Source organism: Dermacentor variabilis, chromosome 4, assembly GCF_050947875.1.
Source record: "Dermacentor variabilis isolate Ectoservices chromosome 4, ASM5094787v1, whole genome shotgun sequence".
Classification (NCBI taxonomy): Eukaryota; Metazoa; Arthropoda; class Arachnida; order Ixodida; family Ixodidae; genus Dermacentor; species Dermacentor variabilis.
This window is the reverse complement of record NC_134571.1, coordinates 48,561,571-48,582,123: the sequence shown is the minus strand read 5'-3', so window position 1 is coordinate 48,582,123 and position 20,553 is coordinate 48,561,571. Positions and strand designations below refer to the sequence as shown.

The following is a 20,553-nucleotide window of genomic DNA, read 5'->3' as shown; positions in this document are numbered from 1 at the left end:
TTATTAAAGAGAAATCCAAATTAGTGTGCCAGCCCTGATTACAGCTAAGTTCCAGTATCTGAAACCCTGAAAAAACATTTCTTATCAATAGAATTTCTGTTGAACAAAATCAATTGCTTTTTTTCTCTAAAGCTGACATACTTAATGACGTACTGAATACCAGTGACATTCTCTGTTTAATAGTGGGCCCGTGTTTTATGGCAATTTTTTATAGCACAGACGTTTTGCTTTCCAGTTTTTCTCCAAAATATTGACACGTGAACTCATTTATCTTTTACGGGTGACCGCTTTTAACATCTAAGAAATGTTATTGCTCAGAACAGGACGCGTCTACATGTATCGGAAGTTTCTAGAATGTTATCGATGCTTCTATCCGCTGTCTGTTGTCGCCAAACCTTGTGTAATCTGATTGCATGTATGCGCGACGCGAATGGTGTAGAACTTTGTGGAAGGCACGCGGGTCCCAGTGGTTACTCTGGAACATTCAACGACTGATCTGTAATAGCCGACGCGCTGACCCGCTGATCAGATTTTGACGATCGCCGGCTGTGTTCGCCATTGTCGCCGTTCTTTTAAGTGTAGCCTGTTTTTGCGGGCACAGGTTCGCCCAATAAAAGTTAGTTTCATCTTTCACAGTATTGCTACTGTGTTCTTGATACATCACTCCATGTGACAATATGGAAAGGCGTCCCCACCATTAGAGCAGGTGGGTTATCGTAAGGTCAATCTGCACAACAGGCGAAAGTGCCGACCGCACATCACGTGACTTAGATCACCACTCCGTGAGTAGCCATCCTTGGTGCTGTGCAGGTCAACCACAGTCTGTGCCGGCGGTAAAAAGCAGGCACTGCTGCATTGTCAGGTTCAGCATGATTTGCCACCTGTCAAATATTCTGAAGTTCAGAGGGTCACGATAAGTTCACGCAATGCGGTGCCATTCTTTGAATTGTGGCACTTGAGTGCTGTGTGTGCAATCCTCGCATCGAGCCGACGTCGGAGAGCACATGTAGCAGGGCAGAAGCGCTCAGAGAGACGAAGTCTGCGACCGTGTAAGCCGGGGTTCGGTACCCCTTTTACGCTAAAAACAACTAAGTGAGACACTTGCTTGCATTGCGTCGAGCACAAGGAACTTTGCGGCACATGCGGCACTGCACGAGTGTCTGCGCCGAATATACCGAATATTCGAGAAATCAAATGGTAGATTTTCGATTCACGAATAATTTGAACGTTCACCATTCTATTCAATTTGGTGATGAATAATCGAGTATTTACACTGCCCTAGAACTTGTGTTGCATTTTGCCGCAACACAGCAGTGAAACAATTATAGTATGTGTCAGCCTATTTGATGGGACATACGTACAAGACAGTGTGCCTAAATTTGCTTTCAGCGTTGAACTCTGTGCTGCTTTTGCTGGTGTTGTGGCCAGCTGCTGACGAGAGAGAGGAAAGATTTTATTGACAGGAAAGGCAGAGCGATTGGCCTGAGCTGGTGCACTCTAGTCTGCTACTGGGCTGCTGACAAGCTGTGCAAAACAAGCATGATGTAATTTCCATTGCAAGGAAATCTCTACATCAGAAAGGTTAGAGATGCCTTGGAGTTCAGGCACAATCGCTTAATTCAGTCTGATAATGAGAAAAGCGAAGAAAGATGTGGAAATTACTTTTTTCTTTCTTTCATTCTTGTTTCGGTGTATTCTTTCTCTTATTATGGCTTGTAGGTTAAAAATTGCAGTGTACTATACTATATCCATTCATGCAGGCCATCCAATTGGTGAGGCAACTCCCCCCCCTCCCCCCCCCCCTTTTGGAGCTAGGAAAAAAAAACATATTTCATTGTAAGGCACTTGCATCAACACATGCACTAGAGCAGGTTAAATTTAGTGATGGCTGTAGCGAAGGCAACAAGAAATATTAAATAAAAGCTTTCCTACAGAGTCATAAGATGTTGAAAATTTTTTTTCGGGAGTCTTGGTGCAGTGGACCTGGAGGTAACCGCAAGGCTAACTCTTGTAAAGCCTGTTCCCCGTCAAGATTTGTGATGGACCTTACGCTTACCAAGTAGCAGCAATTATGTTTTGAGAAAACATTGTTTCTGTCAGTTTTGTTGTACCCACTTTCTTTTATCATCTGTACCTTATATTTTACTTGGCTGCCAACTTGCAGGTGTTCTGGGTCTGGATCATCGACGCCATCTACCACTCAATAGTCCTGTTCTGGCTGACCATGCTGGGAGTAAAGCAGGGCAAGTCATGTTTCTAACCGTATTGCATTGAAAGTCACAACTTGAGCATGCTGCATGTAGCTGGTACTACAGCTCAAAGTTTACATCTAGTGCTTAAGAACACTGATTTTCAATCTTTCCTGCCATACAACCTATTGTGCCGTGACCCCCATCACCTCTTGGCCTTTCACTGCAATGCCACAAGCTCTTCAGCTTTAGCTCATATTAGTAAAGTGCAAAACTGACGCTCAAGATTGACTCTAACAGTATTTTTTTAGCAGACTTCTTACCTGTAAACTTTTACAAATTCATTGTAAAATGCCTGTTTCTCATAGTTTGTTTGAAATGTTTGCGATTGTCACACTGACACAAATAATTTTACGATTTTTCATTTGTGGCCAGTTTACAGCAAAATGATTTGAAAACACTACAAATTCCTTTGCCTACTGATGGTGGAGAAACTAATTTTCAAATCTGCTCTCATTTATTCTGACCTACCAGCAGCAGTGCAATTCTTTCAGAACCAGTGCATAACAGCAACTGACATTGCAGCCTCTGTTCTGTGAATATTTCATAAAAAAACAGGGAGGACACTTAAAGCTTTGCCTGTAAGAGTGGAACGCGATACCATTCAAAGATCCTTGACTGCTTCTCATGCCTCCCGGCAACTGCAGCTTATGGAACTGTAATGTTTACTGGGAAACGTTGGCAGCGAACACTATTCACAAAGGCGAGCTTTCTGGCAAAAATGCGGCCTTTTGTGTAGGCCGATCCCGCAGGTAGTACAAAGCTGTGCCAAGAAAATTACACCATCTTCAGGTTTCTGTTATTGTTTTGCACTTTTAATATTTATGTCTGAGATGATTTAACATAAAAGGCATGCGCAGTCGGTGTTTTGTTTCATGACAGTTGTTTGTGGGCTGTCATTCTCAACATTTTGAGGAATAGATTTGCCAAGAATGTAAGACAAGGTATGAGTAACTTTAGTGATAGAATGGTGTGGCAATATAACCCACATATACATTATGTCATATACCTTATGTCATATGTCAAGGTGTGGCAGGTACGTATACCTAAACATATACAGAAATTTTCGCTCAAGGACAACTCCATCGGCACTGAATTTTCTCCGACATGGGCCCCTTAATGCTATCGTGTTAAAATTTTCATTGACATTTCCATTTGCTTGTGATGCAGATCATTTTTCACAATGTCCCTAGATAAAAAAAGTCTGTGATGTTCTTTTCTTTAATACGCAGTTAATATCTTGACTATTAAAATAAATTTTGTATTTTTCACTCGTATTTATTCTTTTTTTGGCTTCAACTGCAGTATTTGTCAACTGGTAAGGTTAGCAGGTCTGAGATTTGGACTGACCTTTGCTAACTGATACATACTTAGTATATAAAAACGTTAGTGTGAGTGGCACAATTATAGAAAACATTTTATACTCCATTTCCTTCATTCGCATTTGCAACCAAAAAAATTGTGAGCCATATGAAAGAAAGGTAATGGTGTGTATCATGTAATTTGATGTAACAGTGTCTCATATTTTTATGTCACAAAATATGATTTAAATGTTACATGTAAGTCCGTATATCTGAGCCTATTTACCACCAAAAGAACAGAGTGGTAAGTATCTACAACCATACTGTTCACACTGTGACTATAGCGCACCGCTTGTGCTTTTAACAAAATGTAGGATCTCGCATACTGTAAGTTCAAAGGTGCATGAATAATATGTGATTCGATGTAACCTTATGTCCACAAGTTGTAATTGTAATATTTCTAGTAGCTATTTCATAGAAGTCATCATGAATAAAGAAAACTGCATAGCGAAAGATGTGGAGTGAGGGCTCCATGAGTGTGTTGTACTTGCATAGCTTTTCTGAAGCATTGCCTGCCAAGTATGAAATCGAGTATAGGTATTTCAGATGTGTCTGCTCGGAAAGCGATGTTTAGCATTCTGTACTGCTACGTCTTGTGCCTGCACTGGGGTCTTATCACATTTGCACATTCCTTGAGCAGATTTTGTGTCCTGGTTCTGCTGGGTTATCTTTTACTTGCAGTCCTTTCTATCTGTGTGGCGCACATCAAAGAGCCTGGGACATCACACAGTGTTACCTGAGGCATATAGCGTTTGCAGTATGTAATGACAAGGCGTACTAATAATGCACCAGTCACTTGATTTAGACTTAAAAGAATGTGATCTTCCTAAAACCGCCGAACGTTTAGGGCATAGCTGGATAGATGTCGTGAGCATTTCTACACTCTAACATGTTTTCCTCACTGGAGAATTTTATCTGAATGAAGAAAATTAATCATATGTGTTAGTTACCATTAAAACAATTTGTTGCAACCGAAATAAAATGTACTTTTAGGCTGTAATATGCTCTTTGTTCAAATAAACAAATGGGCTATGCAATTTTGACTTACGTTGGCATTGATGACACAGATGTTGCATGGGCGAATGGAAGAGACGGTGGATACCTCATGTTTGGAAACATGGTGTACACTGTGAGTCTTCAAGTCATTTTTCTTTCCTTCTTTAGTTTAGCGACTTGAGTAATTCAGCAAAATCTGTATCGGGATAAGAAAGTGCTTACCATTTGTTTTGTTTTTCTCTTTTATTACATTGTGCACGCATTACTTTTCCAGTACGTCGTGGTGACTGTGTGTCTGAAGGCTGGCCTGGAGATGAACTCTTGGACTTGGGTAAGTCTAACCTGACTGCTTGATGTGCTTTAATAACGCAACGCCAAAGGTGAACATTACGGGGGCTCTGAAACAATTTTTTGAAAATAGTAAAAATAATTTGCCGATCTGTTAATAAGGCTCTTGTGAACATGAAAGCCAAATATTATTGTACTTCATTCAGCAGAGAATTTAGTCTCATGTCAAAAGCAGTGAACAGACACTTGCTCTCGCATCCACAATATCGCCATGCAGCGTCAGCGAAAGCACTCGGCCGACCAACACTATTGGCTGATTTCATGATTGTGAGAACATTCTCAGTAATACATAACTGCTAACTTTGAGTTAAATAAATGAAAAAATATGTATGTCTACAATCTCGGATAGACAGAAAAAATAATTTCATCTTTGCACTGCGTGCAGCTGCGTTTGCTTCACGTGGCTTCCTAGATGGCAGCGGGTTGCTACGTAGCGTAGTCTACTGCGGCCGCCGCAACACTCAACTTTCGGCCGGGGCTTTGCCCTCTTGGCTTCTCAGCTGTGCAGCTCCCAGTGCATTAGCGGAGACAAAAGCAGAGAGGACGCTGGATATCGGTGTGATAACTCCACTTCTAGTTGAAGGATTCAAGAAATTTCTGTGGCATGAGATTCATGGGACAATGTACTTTCATAGTGCGGGCACCCTATGATTAGTTAAAGATAGAGTGCTTCAAGGCCCCTTTAAGTTAAGCTAAGCTGATAGACTGGTGTCCCAAAAGGTACAAAGCTTCACATTTACTGGGAACAAAGTTTCCTTAAGAGGCAGCTATAGCTCGGGCCCAGCTCTGATGCTACCTATTCAAATACATGTGAAATGCAGAAATACTTTTATGAGACAACCCCTTGGCTAATTGAAATGAAATTTGCTTTGTAGCGAAAGTTAAATCCTAGCAACTGGAGAAAGCAAAATATTGATTTAATGCCTGAAACTTTTATTACAAAGATTGCTGAAAATCGGCAAGTTTCAAAAACGTAGAAGTGCGGTGTTTACAGATCTGTGACTTCTCACCAAAAACAGATGTTGCAGTTCTGTAAACTGCATGTTAGAGCACCTAGAGTGCACAAATTTAATATATAAATTTACGGCTTACATGAATTTGTTACAATGTTTACAAAGGTTTTGTAAAATTTTTGCTCCCCTATTATAATGTTATTTTTCTGAGTGGTGTATAATACAGCAGTTTTGCCTGCTTTAGATGTATTATTAGGTAGAGTTAATAGAATCTTGGTTTCATTTTTCATTGCTAAGTTACAGAGCTGTAAACATAATAGTTTTGTTTATCGATACAGTTGAACCCGCTTATAATGATACCGGTTTTAACAATATAACAGTTATAACAATGAGAAGCTGCTGTACCATCAACTTTTGTATGTTTCCTATGATGATATAACCCACTTAGTACAATGCCCCCATGCTGCGTTATCAGTTATAATGATGAAGTCTGGCTGCTGGGTGTCCGCGCCGAAAGGTAATGCGAAATCCTTAAAAAGGAAAAGGAAATTCGAGCCACTGCGTGCCACCCCACACTATTTTCTAGCCTCCTCCGCATTGCCAGCCTTGCGCGGCTCTCTACCTTCGCTTTTCCACCCCTCCGAACATGAATGGGCTGCGCCCATAGCTCTATGCCACACCAGCTTCCGAAACCAAGTGGATCGCGCCTGCTGCGCTGCTCCCAGATTGTTCGCTAGCCAACACAATAAACAGCAGGATGGAGGAAGGTAGTGGGGAGGGGCACTGACCTCTCTGCCATTATAATTTTCTCACAACAGCTCTGCCGCCCTCCCATTTTGCTTTTTTTTTTTTTTCATGCAACCCGGTTATAACAATTATCAGTTAACCATAACAATGGAATTTTCATGGCACTTGAATATTGTTATAAGGGGGTCAACTGTATTTTGAAATTTTAACAATTCTTATTAAAAATTGACAACCTAGATAAAAAATCTGCTTGTTACATTTGCTAGATTCTAACTTTTTCTTTTAAATACAAGAAATTTCATTAAATTAGGTGTAGTGGTTTCCAGTAAAAATGGCTTCTTTGTTCCCATGTATTTAGATGGGAGCCCCCAAGAGCTTCCTCTAAACAAGAAAATTATGCACAAAGGAGAGACAGCATTGACACCTCAAAATGTCAAACTAGCTTGTGATAGTATCTCACGACCCATTTATCAGCGGCAAATAATCGTGGTAACAAAAGGACAATTACATTGCATTTGAATCTGAAAGGAAATGCACTCTGGCCAATTCTATTTCCAAATGAAGAATTAATGCTACCTTGCCACATTGTGCTGGAGGGAGGCACATCAAAAAGGAAAGTTTGACCTTCGTTCTCTCTTATAGTAACTAACCCTTCTTTTTTTCATCAAAGAACTGTTAATTCAGGCTTTGAAATATTGTGTGACTAGCATAAATTAATGTTGTCTAGTGTCCCTTTAAGCATACCTGTCTTCCTTCCTTGTCTACTGCATGGTGAATCTGCATGGTTGACAGGTTTCTTGCAGTAACCAACCCCCCCCCCCCCCCTTTTTTTTTCTTTTTTGCAAGCCTGTGCACATGGCCATCTGGGGAAGCATCGGCATGTGGATAGTGTTCCTACTCATCTACTGCAACATATGGCCAGTGCTGCCCATCGCTCCAGACATGGCTGGCATGGTGCGTATAGAAGCGACGCAGTTTTGAACATCATCTTGTCTTAATGGTAGCCTTGGAAGTGGCCTGTCCTAGCACAGTAACTGTTAGTTCTGTGTATGTTATCATTATTAGACGAACAAAAAAAACAATGGTAGGCTGTATCAGGGACCCAGCCACAGTGGGGTATGGGAAACGTCTTGTGCGGGCTGCAGAGTGTGTCTGCAGTGGTGTAGCCAGGAGGTGGCACGCCGGACACATGCAACATCCCTCCCCCTCCCCCAAAAAAGGATTTCTGGCTATGCCACTAGGTGCATGGGCACAAGGGTAAAGAAGCGACATGACCAAATACCAAATACGTACTCAAGTTACATTTATTCATGTATTAGTAAGCTTACATGCCTAACTTATGTTACAGCTAGTGAGGGTCTTACGGTCTAAATTTGTAATCATAGTCACTTTCTATTTGTTGTGGGGCAGCTTGTTTTGCAGAGGTTGTTTGGGCACTGGGGTCATGCTGGGCCCATAGCCCAGCATGAAATTTCTGCAACAATTTGTGCACTTGTAGGCCTTACAATTCCTCATTATCACTAGTTTAGTTTGATAAATTATACCTATTATGGCATAGCGAGCTCACTCAATTGTGACCATTTTTTCTTGGATGCACAAACATACTGCCAAGCTGCACCTCTCTGCATGTCATGTGTGAGGCTAAATTTACCTCCGATTGGATCATGCATATATTGGCCATCTGCACACCCAACACATGCATGATTGATTAATGGCTTCTTTCCTCTACTAAGTGATACCAAAACAAAGCACATGAGAGCTAATCATTCATTAGAAAGCTTAAATGCTTAACTTAAGATACAGCTAGTAGGGGTCCTATGGTGTAATCTTGCAACTGTACTTGCTCCCTATTCATATTGGGCTCACCGTGGTAAAAGGTGGTGAGTGCGAATTGCCATCCCTCGATCTTGCTGCCCAAGTCTCTTCACGCTATTTCTGAATTCTGCATGTTGAACACGGGGGCACCATAATTGAACAAGCATGAAATTTCTACAAAAAAAAAATTTGCACATTTGTAGATATTATAACTCCTGACGAGCACAGGCTTGAGTTTGCTAGATTATACCTGCTACGGCTGCATGAGTTCTCTCAAGCGTGATCACTCCTGCCAGGCTCAACAAATGCACTGCTAACCTACGCCTCTCTAAATGCCGAGTGATAGGCCAAATATAGCTGTGATTACAGCACATGCATGATCGAGTAATGGCTTCTTTTCTCTACACAACGATGCCAAAGTTAAGATACATGGGTAGTATGATTGCAGAGATATAAGCGATAATGCTATAACATGTTTTGATTACATGCACTTTTAGCATGCGACCCTCTCTGACCATTCTTAAAGATGTTTCACATCAGAAAAAAGTGCGCTGGAACTTACAGTTAGAAGGCAGACTTAAACGATAACTGGCCGAGTAACAATTCACTTTGGAATTTGAGCAGGAGTGTGGACAGTGCTGCCATTCCTTTGCAGCACATCATGATCTTCTCGTCTGGGATCTTCTGGATGGGCCTCGTGATAATTCCCTTCATGGCACTGCTGGCAGATGTCATTGTCATTGTGTGAGTGCTGGCAACCTTCATTTATTAATTGAGTGCTCCCTCCTGCGTGCAACATGTTGGACGGATAACCGAGAGCTGAGGTTGTTGGTAGGGGTATGTGGCACGGACCATCAGTAGGGCAAAACACAGACATGAGAGGAACGAAAGGGATATTTGTGTTGCTTTTTCCATTCTCATGCGTTTGTGTTTTGCATGCCTGGCCATCTGTGCCGTATTGCACGAATTAAATGTTTGGCAGTTTTGGCAGCTGGAAAGCTGTTTACCTATGTAGTTTACATTTAGGGTGCTTGCTTAAACTAACATGACTGGCTAGCTTTTAAAACACTGGCCTGTAAGGCTGAACTGACAGTTCTGACAGGCTGAAGTTGCCTATCAGAACTGTGTAAATTCAAGCCAGTCACACTGAGCGATTCTCATGTGAGCTGGAGTTAAATTCTTCTGGACGTGGTAGGTTGACTTAGCCCGACCAGCTTGGTGAGGTGTATGCGAACACAGTAAGGTTCAGTTGGTGTTTCACAGCCAGCATTTAAATACCTCTTCACTTGCGATACTATCTTGCCTATGAGGTCTCAGCATGCCAGAAACAAGTTTAAGCAAATGCTGCCTGGTTTTGGCCATGTCATGCCAACTTTTGACTTTATATATTAATATCTCGTTCGTGCAAACCAGCATACCATTATGCTGACGAAATGGCAAGATCTGAATAAAACAAGATGTGGCTTTACGCAAGTTGGTTCTGCATTATTATGACAAGCATGTAAGACGAGACAAAACACATTCCCTAGTCTTATTAATTTGGTAAGGTGACAACTGACGCAGTTTCGAGCAACATCTCCCCCGTTTTACTTCTTTTACACTGTACCTATTTAATGCCCTTAATTTGTTTTCTCAGTGAGTTTTGTATTTTCTCTCTGAATTTCACTTGACCAATGTATTCTGTATATTGTTTTACTTGTGTATTTTGCTAGACATCATACTTTTTTATAACTTTTGTATAACTTTTGTGTACTTAGATTTTTTTCCAGTAACGCGCAAAGCTCGTATTTTTTCAGGTATCCATTCCCCCTATCTAATACCCCTTCGGGGGCCTTTAAGGGTATTATGAAATAAATAAATAAATAAATAAATAAATAAATAAAATAAAAGAAGACGAGTAAAGGTGCTGTCCTCATCTTTTTTTGTGTTTTGTCTCGCGTTACAAGCCATTCGTAATATTGGTCAAAAAAACTTTGTCAAATTATTAGTACTAAAATGAAGCCGTTTCCACCCTGTTTGCTCTCATATGCTTTATGTTCTTGGTGTGACACTCGCAGGTGAAATGCCTTAAACCTGCTTCACCAACGAGACTCAACATCCTAGCCTTTCTTTACTTTCAGTATTAGGCGATCATGTTTCAAGTCTTTAACCGAAGCTGTGAGAGAAAGTGAGATTACCCATTCTGACCCTGGCCCTGTAATCCTCCAAGGAACCAAGCAGAAGTATGTATGCTTGTTTCCTCTCTGCTCGCTTATTCCCAAGACATAAAGTGCAGTAGAAACCAAGCAAAATGCAATGCGCTGATGTATGTGTGGATAGAATGATGTTGCGTATGATTTAACCCAATAACTCAGCATTGAGAAAGCTTAGAATAATGTAAGCTGTACATTTAGTTTGCTGTTGCTGCTTCCACATGGCCTTGTAGTGTCCAAGAAGAATGGAAGTATGTTTAGAAGGAGCTATTGCAACATAGGAACAGATAGTCAGTAAATTTTTTTATTTATCATAGGAGGTGTTGTCAGGGCTCTTTTCACACCAGGAAATTGAATAGGATTGCTTTAATACTTAAGGGTATGTTTTAAGTGGGTTTTATTTCCATATTTTCCTATTCCTATCGATGGAGTGAAATATGATAGCAAGATAACAGCTGGGCTGCTTTTATCAAACCTTCTGCATTTAAAAGTCTTATTTCGGTAGCTTAAGAACAAGAATATGGATTTAGGCATTTAAGATTTTCAGAGTGAACAAATCTTATGTCATTTAATCAGCCACCAACTTTCATGGCACGAGCCTTCGAAAAGCTTGCACAGTCACAAGTGCAACACATTGGCATTGCTTGCATTAGATGCTCTGTTGGTAGTAGTTTACAGACCCCTTTTGATATTTATTTTCATTTATAAGTACCTACAGATTGGCAAGTTGATGAGTTGTTAATTTCAAGATCTTGAAATTCTTGAATTCTTTAAAATGTTTAAAAGCATTTCAGAACTCAATGCAACATTCTGCTTCCTGCAGTTGTAAGAGTTGCATTTGTTTTAATGCAGAATATTTTACTCAGATTGCTTCAACATCTTTCTGATAAGAGCACTGCACTCCTTCTCATTGATTCGATAAGGAAACGTAAAAAACAGGGGGGAATTTGTGCGGGGAAATAGAGGGGAATATGGAACTTTTTCATTTAGAGTAAGGTTGGGGGAGGAGCTAAGCCTTAAAGCTAGAGCTTCTTCTTAACTGCTGTCTGTGTGAGCTCAATAAGCTGCTTTGCTGCCTTAAAGAGGCCTCTCTACATCCTCAGTACCTGCTGTTGCATGCATGGCAGTAAATATCTGTTGCTTTCTACTCCCGAGTACTTCTGCTCACGTACCACCGCTTTTGGCATGCCAAAACTATTTGCACCTAATTAGCAGTGTCTCAATATTCCAGCTTGATTCCCTCCTCGCAAGAAGGCAACCTTGGCTGAAGCATGCGCAAGTGTGCCGCACATCTTGTGCTGAACTCTTCTTCTTCTTTTTTTTTTTTCGCATGAACTATCATTGTGAACTTTTGCACCACTCGTGGACTTTACCAGCTGTAAAACACCTTCAAGCGACAAGTCTTTACACTTTTTCGTGGCATTGCTGTCTTTGTACATGCACATCGTTGGAATGACCATGTAATCATGTGGTTGCATTACGTGTAATGTTGTCATGTAACTTTCCTCACATTTTTTTTTTCTTTTTTTCTCATAGCATGTACAAGGCAGCTTTGACTTGCTTGGGATGCACGTGAAATGTCGATTGAAGTTAATGAAGCAAGCATGCGTTATCTGTGATTTATTAAACAGTGTACTCTGTTCTCAAGATGTGCTGAACCAGCTGCTTCGTGTGTAAACTAAAGGCATTTTAAGTGTCTTCATTTGCGCTGCTATGGCTTGGGCTTGGCAGTTTTTTTTTTGTGCGTAGGTTTTGCATGGTGGGCAACTCTCATCACATAGCACCTTTTAATGCCCCTTTGTTTTCATGTTTTCAAATTTTGTTCTTGCACACAAAGATCACTTGCACACTTCTCGTGCGATATTTATGTGGTCGTTTGTCTTTTTTGATGTTTGCATTAGGCATTAGCAGCATGCCATATTTAATTTTTGCTTAGCTACTTCATGTGTATGGATATCATAAATACGTTATCATAATTCCATTGAATCTTATGAATTCATCCCCATGTGCATAACTGTTCTTGTGAACACTTAGCCTTCTGGCCCTTTTCTACTTAGCACCTGTTCAAGTTTTTTGTCCATGAAGAGCAGCTACCTTGCTTGCCACAAAGTAAGGCACCTGCTTTTCATCCACGCAAGTAACTTTCACTACCTGAAACTTTACTGTGATAGTAAGTACAGTCACTGATATATTTTTCGAATTCGAAGCGGACTGACCGCAAAAGGGCTCCCCAAAATGTAGCAGTCCAAAAGAAAGGAATTTAGTGCAAGGAAGGGTGCATTCTACTTCAGCCACCAGAAAGCTCACAGATATGCTTACAAGTCTGTTTTGCACAAAGTGTGATATTATGTACTCTAAGATGGCTAAACATTTGCTCAATGCCAAGCCCGACGCACGTTACTATGCAACAGCATCGGGAGGTTGCAAGAAAACTTTCTGACTGTGCCGTGCCGATGAACCAAAAATTGGTTGGGAGCTCATGATGATGTAGTTTTGTCGTCATGCATCTCATGAGGATAAAACTCATCCTTATTCTAAGCACGCAGGCTTACCTGCTGCTGGTCTTTAGCCGCAAATGAATGGACTACCATCTCTGAAACGGCTACCGCACCAGCCAAACATGTTTACAATCTTTTGATATCTAGCGCTGCTGGCCTGCCTGCCAATGTACAATTTGTTGTTCGTATAGCTCAAAGGCAACATTCATAATTATTTTCAAGAGCACGTTAGTGATTGGAAATTTCCTGCTGTAGCATTGGGCCTATTGCCAAATCTCCATGCGGCCATAAACACTTGAAGGCTCAAAAATTTCCCTGCCACATGAAATTTAGCTTCCTGCTCCATGTTTATACAAGTGGTATTTGTAACCTGGTACACGTGAATTACTGAACAGATTATAAGAAAAAAAAGTTATTGGACCGCTGCATGGCCATTGTGAATTTTTGGCCGTAATTATACACAAGGTGCCTGCATATGTCATGCTATATGGTATGTTGTACTTAATGTGCAGTTGCATATATATGTCATTTATGTTTGTGTCACGATAAAAGTTCGTATAATTGAGCATATCGGAAAAAATTGAAGTCGGAGAAATTGGTTCTCAGCTGTACCCGTAGATTGTGTACCTGTGGCTGTGCAATATCCTTAGTGATTGTGCCAATTTCATGGCGATTAGACGGCTTGTTGATCTGGTAAAATAAAAGTATCTGTATGGCCAGAAATGGTTGCAATATGAAACTTAATTGTAGCAGTAATCTTTTTTTTTCTTGAAACATACCATTGCTTAGTTGTATAAGTGGTTATAATACTTGCATGCTGTTTTTCTTTTGTCGTTGTCCTCAGTATTACTAATCACAGGAGAGCAGTAATAACAAATGTCCTGTCTTTTGTCTAATTAAACAGCATTGCTAAATAGCATGATACCCACTGCATGGTTTCAGCAAGATGGTCACGCCGCCACATCAATGTGCTTTTATGCAGCCATATAGCTTGTATGTAAAGCTTGTATTCCTGTCATCTGTTATGTTTGAAGTCACTAGCACACTGGAGAGACAGACAACTGTATTGTCTGTGCCATCTTTCATGATGCCGACATCAACTAGAGCACACAGAACATTAATTGTGACGACCCAGTTCTGCCTGTCTGCCGGTGCAAAGACGTGGGTAGCAACAGTGATTGGCATATAGTGCATTTTTTTTCTTTCCCATTCTGCAAAAACTACAACTCAACACAAGAATGTTTCTCAGGCGTTGTAGTTGAATAAAACATAACAAGGTCGCACTACCAGCACTGATGCTGCCATCAACATCTCTGATGAATGTTGTAAACCGCAATACATTTACTGAAAGGTTTTTAAAACTGTCTTATATGTCAAACATCCTTTTGTTAGCTATTGCCAATTAAAAACTGTAAGCCGTTGCACGCAGTTTTCTATGTGTGTTTAATAGCAGCAAAATTAGTGTGTGTGTACGTGTGTGTGTGTGTGCGTGCGTGCGTGTGTGTGTGTGTGTGTGTGTGTGTGTGTGTGTGTGTGTGTGTGTGTGTGTGTGTGTGTGTGTGTGTGTGTGTGGTCTTTGTAGGCTGCAGGCAGCATAATGGCTGTATTCTTTATTGATTAATTTTGGATATCAACTTTCAATGTGGGTTGATTAGCTAAGCCATTGGTAGAATAACTGTCACTCCAGTAAGGTGGGTTGCACATGGCATCACATTTCACAAAATTGAAAGGACCTTCTCAAATGACTGTCCAAAAGTGAGCACTGTAGCTGCCATAGGGATGTTCATAAAAAAAAAAAAGTAATGTTTGTATGTCAGCATCTAGCATGTAAATTTTGCAAGTGTATTGGGTGTGTAGGTACCGCAATTCAAGTAATCTTTTGTGTCTTGGCACTCTCTTAATTCATGAGGCTTCTTAGCAGGCCAAGGAGCTGGCAACATTGTTGCATGCAGTGTTGAAAAGCACCTTGATGTGTGGTGTTGTGCTGTCCGTTCCCTCCTTTCACTGTTCTGTTTTTAGTTTTGCATTTGGTTCCCTCCCTTTTTTTGTTTTCTTGCCACCAACCCTCCCTTCCCCCAGTGCCTCCCACGTCCCCCAGTGCATCGTGTATGAGAACAGACAAGTGCTGGAAGCTGCAGAAACCCGGCTCTGATATGGCTGTGCTTCCTCCTCCCACCTTGCACGTGCGCTGCTTCGTGACAACACAACACCGCCATTCTGTGCCTGAGAACTTTTGAGTCTGTGATATGTGTGGTTTATAGCTCCGTTTTTTGACCACTCCGTGTTGTGAGCCGCCACGGCGAAAGGCCGTGGCTGCTGCGTTGGCTCCCCAGAGGTTGCGCTTGTTTTGTCTGTTTTATTCTCTACACTGAGGTTGTATGTTTCCCGAAAGTTTCTGCAAACATAAGAGCTGTTTATTCTCTCTAGTGGTATTACAACTATATTGAGACCACAATCCCTAAGTAGAGAAAGGTGATATACATTTAAATGCAATTTCTGTACAGATATTTGTCAGTATTCTGTAGCACAAACCTGTCAGACATGCTGAATGATTTTGACTTGATATAAATATATAAAAATTGGCCTCTAGAAGTGCAGCTACAAAATATATTCTGCACATCCGAGTTGAATGTTTCAGGCACTGTTTTAAAGGGTGTTTAGTGCCAGGAAGGCATGTGTGCAACATTATCAATGTCTAAACACTAACTGAGGTTTTAAAACCATGTCTTTCATTTTTGATGCAGGGAAGATGCAGTGCCACAGATAACGGAATTTCACTCATTAGCCTGATAACAAACAAGCTACACTGGTTTCTTGAATACTCCAAATTGTGAGAAAATTTTTATACAAATGGGAATGGTGGAGTCACAGCATCATTTTTTAAGCACGCAGCCTCTGTAAAATAAAATTTATCTTGCAAGGGACGTGTTTGCAAGTGCATTTTGTAATATTGTTTTTCAGCCTGCTAATGATTGACATAGCTGTTATAGCAAAAGAGCTGTGCATACGTGGTACAAGGAATGAATAGTATATAATGGTCAGCACGACTGTGCTTAAAGGGACCCTGAAACGATTTTGACGATTTTATACAAATGTACTGAGTGGTTAGAGTAGGTCTTTCTGATCATTAACTGGTTGCATCTAAGTGCTCCGCGTAAAGCGTGTAATTTATTATAAGGTTTAAAAAATGTGCATAGCTGCCGATTGCAGCACACTGCTCGGCGGAATTTTTAGCCACCCCTTCCCATATGACGTAAATCACCCAATTGACGTCAGTAGGGCAAGCTATCCGATTGGCTGCCCAGGGCGCACCATCGATAATTTTTCCACCTTTATGGTGAACAAATGATGTTCATAAATGTTGGAATGTGAGTTGATTTGTTTCTATAAAAAGAAAGTAACAGAAAGAGAATGCACAAGAACAATTTCTCACTACACTTAAGCACTTCCAGCACACAGCAAGCGTCGCCTGCTTGTGTTACAGCGTGCTCCATTTTGACGAGAGCTCCGCGGTCAGAGTCGGTCTCAGTCTTTTCGCGAGCACTATGATTCGACTTTGTTGCATTGTGGACTGCTGGCATTATGTCAAGCTGTGACATCGTGTCCCTTTGCAAGGCAGCAGACCAGAGGACTGGCTGCAACGTATCGGACTGCCGCTATCCGATCGGTGCCAGGACTTGCGCGTTTGCGGTTGTTACCTTACACCGGAAGATTAGTAACGCAAAAGCATTTCGCTAGTCTGGTATGAGGGTAAACACACGTGCAAGGGGACAGGGCCTGGCCATTGCAAATGTGAATGGTCTGCACGGAGCACCCACCTGGTAGCACATAGCCCACCCACACACAGTAGCAGTAACGAAAAGTATTCTTCTTTGCTGCTGGCGTAAATTTTTCGCAGGAGTGTAATCATTAACACGGTGCTTTTGTAAATGTTTAAAATGTTTTGCACTTGGTTAGAGCAATATTAGCTCTTTGTTTGGCTGGTTAAGCTCTGCGCCAATGGGTGACTGGACCAATGAAAGACCGATCAGGCAGCTCACGTACGTCTACGCTAAAGTTCCTTCATCAGCTTGAGTTTATGCCTTCACCGTTCCGTCAAAACGTCCAGCTCGCCTGTCGTTACCGGAATACCAGACACGTTCGGCACTGCGACAGAATGCTTGCAACGCACGCTGCTTCGATAGTTCTCGCTTGGGGTCGACTGCCAAGCAGCTGGCGGAGAGTGTGGAGAGGCTTCGCGTGCTCGCTCCTAGAGAACCCGAAGTCGACGACACGACGCGCCATCATGACGCAGAGCCAATGAAGGCAGAGCTTAGCCCCGATCACTTGGCGAACGAGTTGAGGAGAAAATGCATGACTATGAAGGAAGGTAACTTGTAATCGTCCGTAGCTCTCTTAATATGAGACATTTCACACAAATTGCGGTGCGAATGATTAACTTTAGCTGTACCCTACGCGTCTACAAAATTTGTCCGAACCGTTTCAGGGGCCCTTTAATTTGTAACTATGTTGATCAACAACTGTAGATTTCTTGGCCTTTTATAAACGACCACAGGTGCAGTTTATCAAAGGTATGAAATTGTGAGCCATTCCCATAAGGCAGCAACTCATCTGAACTATTCAGCCTAATTGGACAAGTCCTACTGTGGCATATTGCAGAATTTGTTACTCTGAAAGATACTCAAAAGTTGTGAGGGCGTTACCGTCGCGCAAATTTTGTTTTGAATATGTTTGTGTAGTGGGGTATGACACGTTGAACAGCATGAAAGACGTGTTCTTCTTCAGATGAGACTCATTTGATGAACTTGAAGTGCCCACAGGATGTAAACTGTGCCTTTCAAGATGAACATTGCTCAAGAAGGATGTGGTACCTTTCTTAGATTGTGAGGATGTGTTGCCCTTGGAGAGCTAAGCCTCGCTGTAAACGACGCAATCGAACGTTGTTATATTGAAGTTTCATTCAACATGAAAATATTAGTGTTGTGCCTGATATTTGTTCTAAGCCGTTGCAGGTTGACATCAGCAAGAAATATTTTTTTATTTATACTTCAGGTTCAACTGTATTGCCATACAGTGTTATTGGATGCATAGACAAGCAGCCAGTTGCTAGGGCCATCTTGTGGTGCAGAGTTTGACTAGAGAAGACACAGCCATTATTTCAAAGACAAACCACATTCTACTTAACTTCTTATGTAAAACATTGACTGCAACATAACTGTCAACATATCAATGCTTTGAAGAATACATCCATGTGACACAAGAATGTCTCTAGCATATTGTGGATTGTGGTTTGAACAGGGCATTGCAAGACGTCCCTTTCTGCTTTGATACTGCTGTCCGCGTCTCTGGTAAACTTTTATTTCATGAAGCATAATATGTATGTGGACAAGGCATAACACTCCATTATTAGACACCAGCCAGTACGTGTAGCATGTAGCAACGACAGAGGCTTGAAGAGATTCTGTATTGAAAGCATATTATTCATTATTGAGTGCTCCTGATGATAACATTCCAACCACGTGGCATATCTTTGGTGCTCAGTATTAAACTGCGTAGTTCTATGCCGCCATCCACTGGTGCACATGGATGCTCATCTTTATTGAATTGCCTGTTGCACGTGTACAGAGAAAGCAAAAACCCAATCTGAAAATTGTGCTCTATGTTTCAATTCATGCTTGGCAACTTGCATGTGCTGTACGTTTTTTTGCACTGAATTAGCTTCTGCATGCTGCACCATTTGTTTTGGCACATCAGCTGGAGTTGTGTGCAAAATGCCCTTGCTTCAGTTTTACACCAAAGACTTGTTTTGTGTTCATTCCCGTGATTATTTTCGTCATTGAAAATTTTTGCAATAAACAGTCACCAACAGCTTTCTGTGGCGATTCTTGTTCATTCATTGGCCAGAAAAAAGTTCGCTGATATTGCTTTAAGCTTCCAAGCGTAATATGCACCGTGCACCCACATAATGAAGCTTTACCTCAAGCTGTACACGTCTAAATATGAAACACAGAAGTGTTTGCTTTATTTTTTTCATTGCTGAATAAATTTGAGCATGAAAGCGCTGAAAAATCAAAATAAATTGTAGTGGCAGCTTGCACATTTCTTTCTTGTTTCCATCTGCAAAATTTTTTCCCCAATATTGTCAAATTAAAAAAAGAAAACAAAATTGAAACATCGAGTCAAAAGGCTATAAACTCTAGATTACAGCAAAGTAAGGTGTACAGTTAAATGTGCTGCTGCAATCTTGCAACAGGAGCAGATATCACAATTTCTTAAACTCCACATTTTATAAAATTGGTGGGCAGATCAGTGTATTAATACATTGCTCTTAAAAATACTGTTTAGTTTATATGACTTTTGCAAAACTTGCATAAAGTGGTAATAAATATGTGAACTGTAAACCAATGTAGATTTGGCTTCTTTAAGTGCTTTAATAGATACTTGGCGATCTCTCCCTTTCAAAATATGCAGATTTTTTTTTTAGGGGTGAAGGGGGGGGGGGGACTTTTGCAGAAAGACTGTGAGACTAAAATATATCTGGCTGAACACTTGCTAGACTTTAATACATCTATATGACATTTATATTTAGACTGGTTCATCAGTTGCCTGATAAGAGTGTTGATGCATTTCACACATGAACTTGAACACCAATATAAGTGTTGGTTCTAAGCTAAAGTTTCTTTTAAGAAGAAAACCATCATGTCTGCAACTTTTTCATCTGTATTCTAAGTTAGAAGTGCAAATTCACTTATTTTGGGTCTGTTAGGTTTTCTTAAGGTATTGCTTACAGTTGCAATACTTGAAAGTCTGGAATCGCAGCTGTACAACTTAATTGGGTATTGAAATTCTCTGGGGCACACGGCTGGTAAGAAGTCTAGGGCAGACAACTAATACAATTCAGCTGTACAGTGTACTATTAATTAAGAGGATTTTCACTGGACTTTCTTACCTAACTGATGTAGCAGTTTTGTGCGAGATTAATTTGTTAATTCTGTCTGCCCAGTTGTTCTAATAGTAACACATGATGGCAATCATAGGCAGGATGGCCTCCATAGTTGTTGAGTACGCCAGACTTCATATGTTTGAGAGAACATTCAACTTGTAAGGCAACCAAATAACCAGGTTTCACTACAAACCAGTATTCTTGTAGTAGGAACCTATGGGGCTGAAACTTGGAGGCTAGCAAAAATACCTAAAGGGTCTTTTAAAAGGGTGTTTAACTGAGCTAGTTGGTTCATTCTTCGAGGATAGTAGCAGCTGAAGTTGTAGAACACGGACACAGAGAGGAAAGAACAGACTTGGACATAGCTGATCCACGTCTGTTATGGCAACTATGTCCATATCTGTTTGTTCCTTTCTGTGTCTGTGCTTTGCAATTTCTGCTGCTACATTCC

At 40.9% G+C, this 20,553-nt stretch overlaps 1 protein-coding gene across 11 annotated transcripts in view; it reads left to right on the top strand.

Annotated features, from left to right (window-relative positions):
• The window catches only part of ATP8A (ATPase phospholipid transporting 8A1), a 122,335-nt gene that overhangs the window by 92,169 nt on the left and 9,613 nt on the right, over positions 1-20,553 (top strand). For 6 of the 11 annotated variants that reach the window (XM_075688921.1, XM_075688927.1, XM_075688920.1 and 3 more), the window contains 6 exons: positions 2,165-2,243; positions 4,678-4,739; positions 4,881-4,937; positions 7,501-7,608; positions 9,125-9,213; positions 10,590-10,691. In XM_075688921.1, the coding sequence (XP_075545036.1) occupies positions 2,165-2,243; positions 4,678-4,739; positions 4,881-4,937; positions 7,501-7,608; positions 9,125-9,213; positions 10,590-10,691 (497 nt within the window). The other 5 variants (XM_075688922.1, XM_075688928.1, XM_075688926.1 and 2 more) reach the window with 5 other exon arrangements.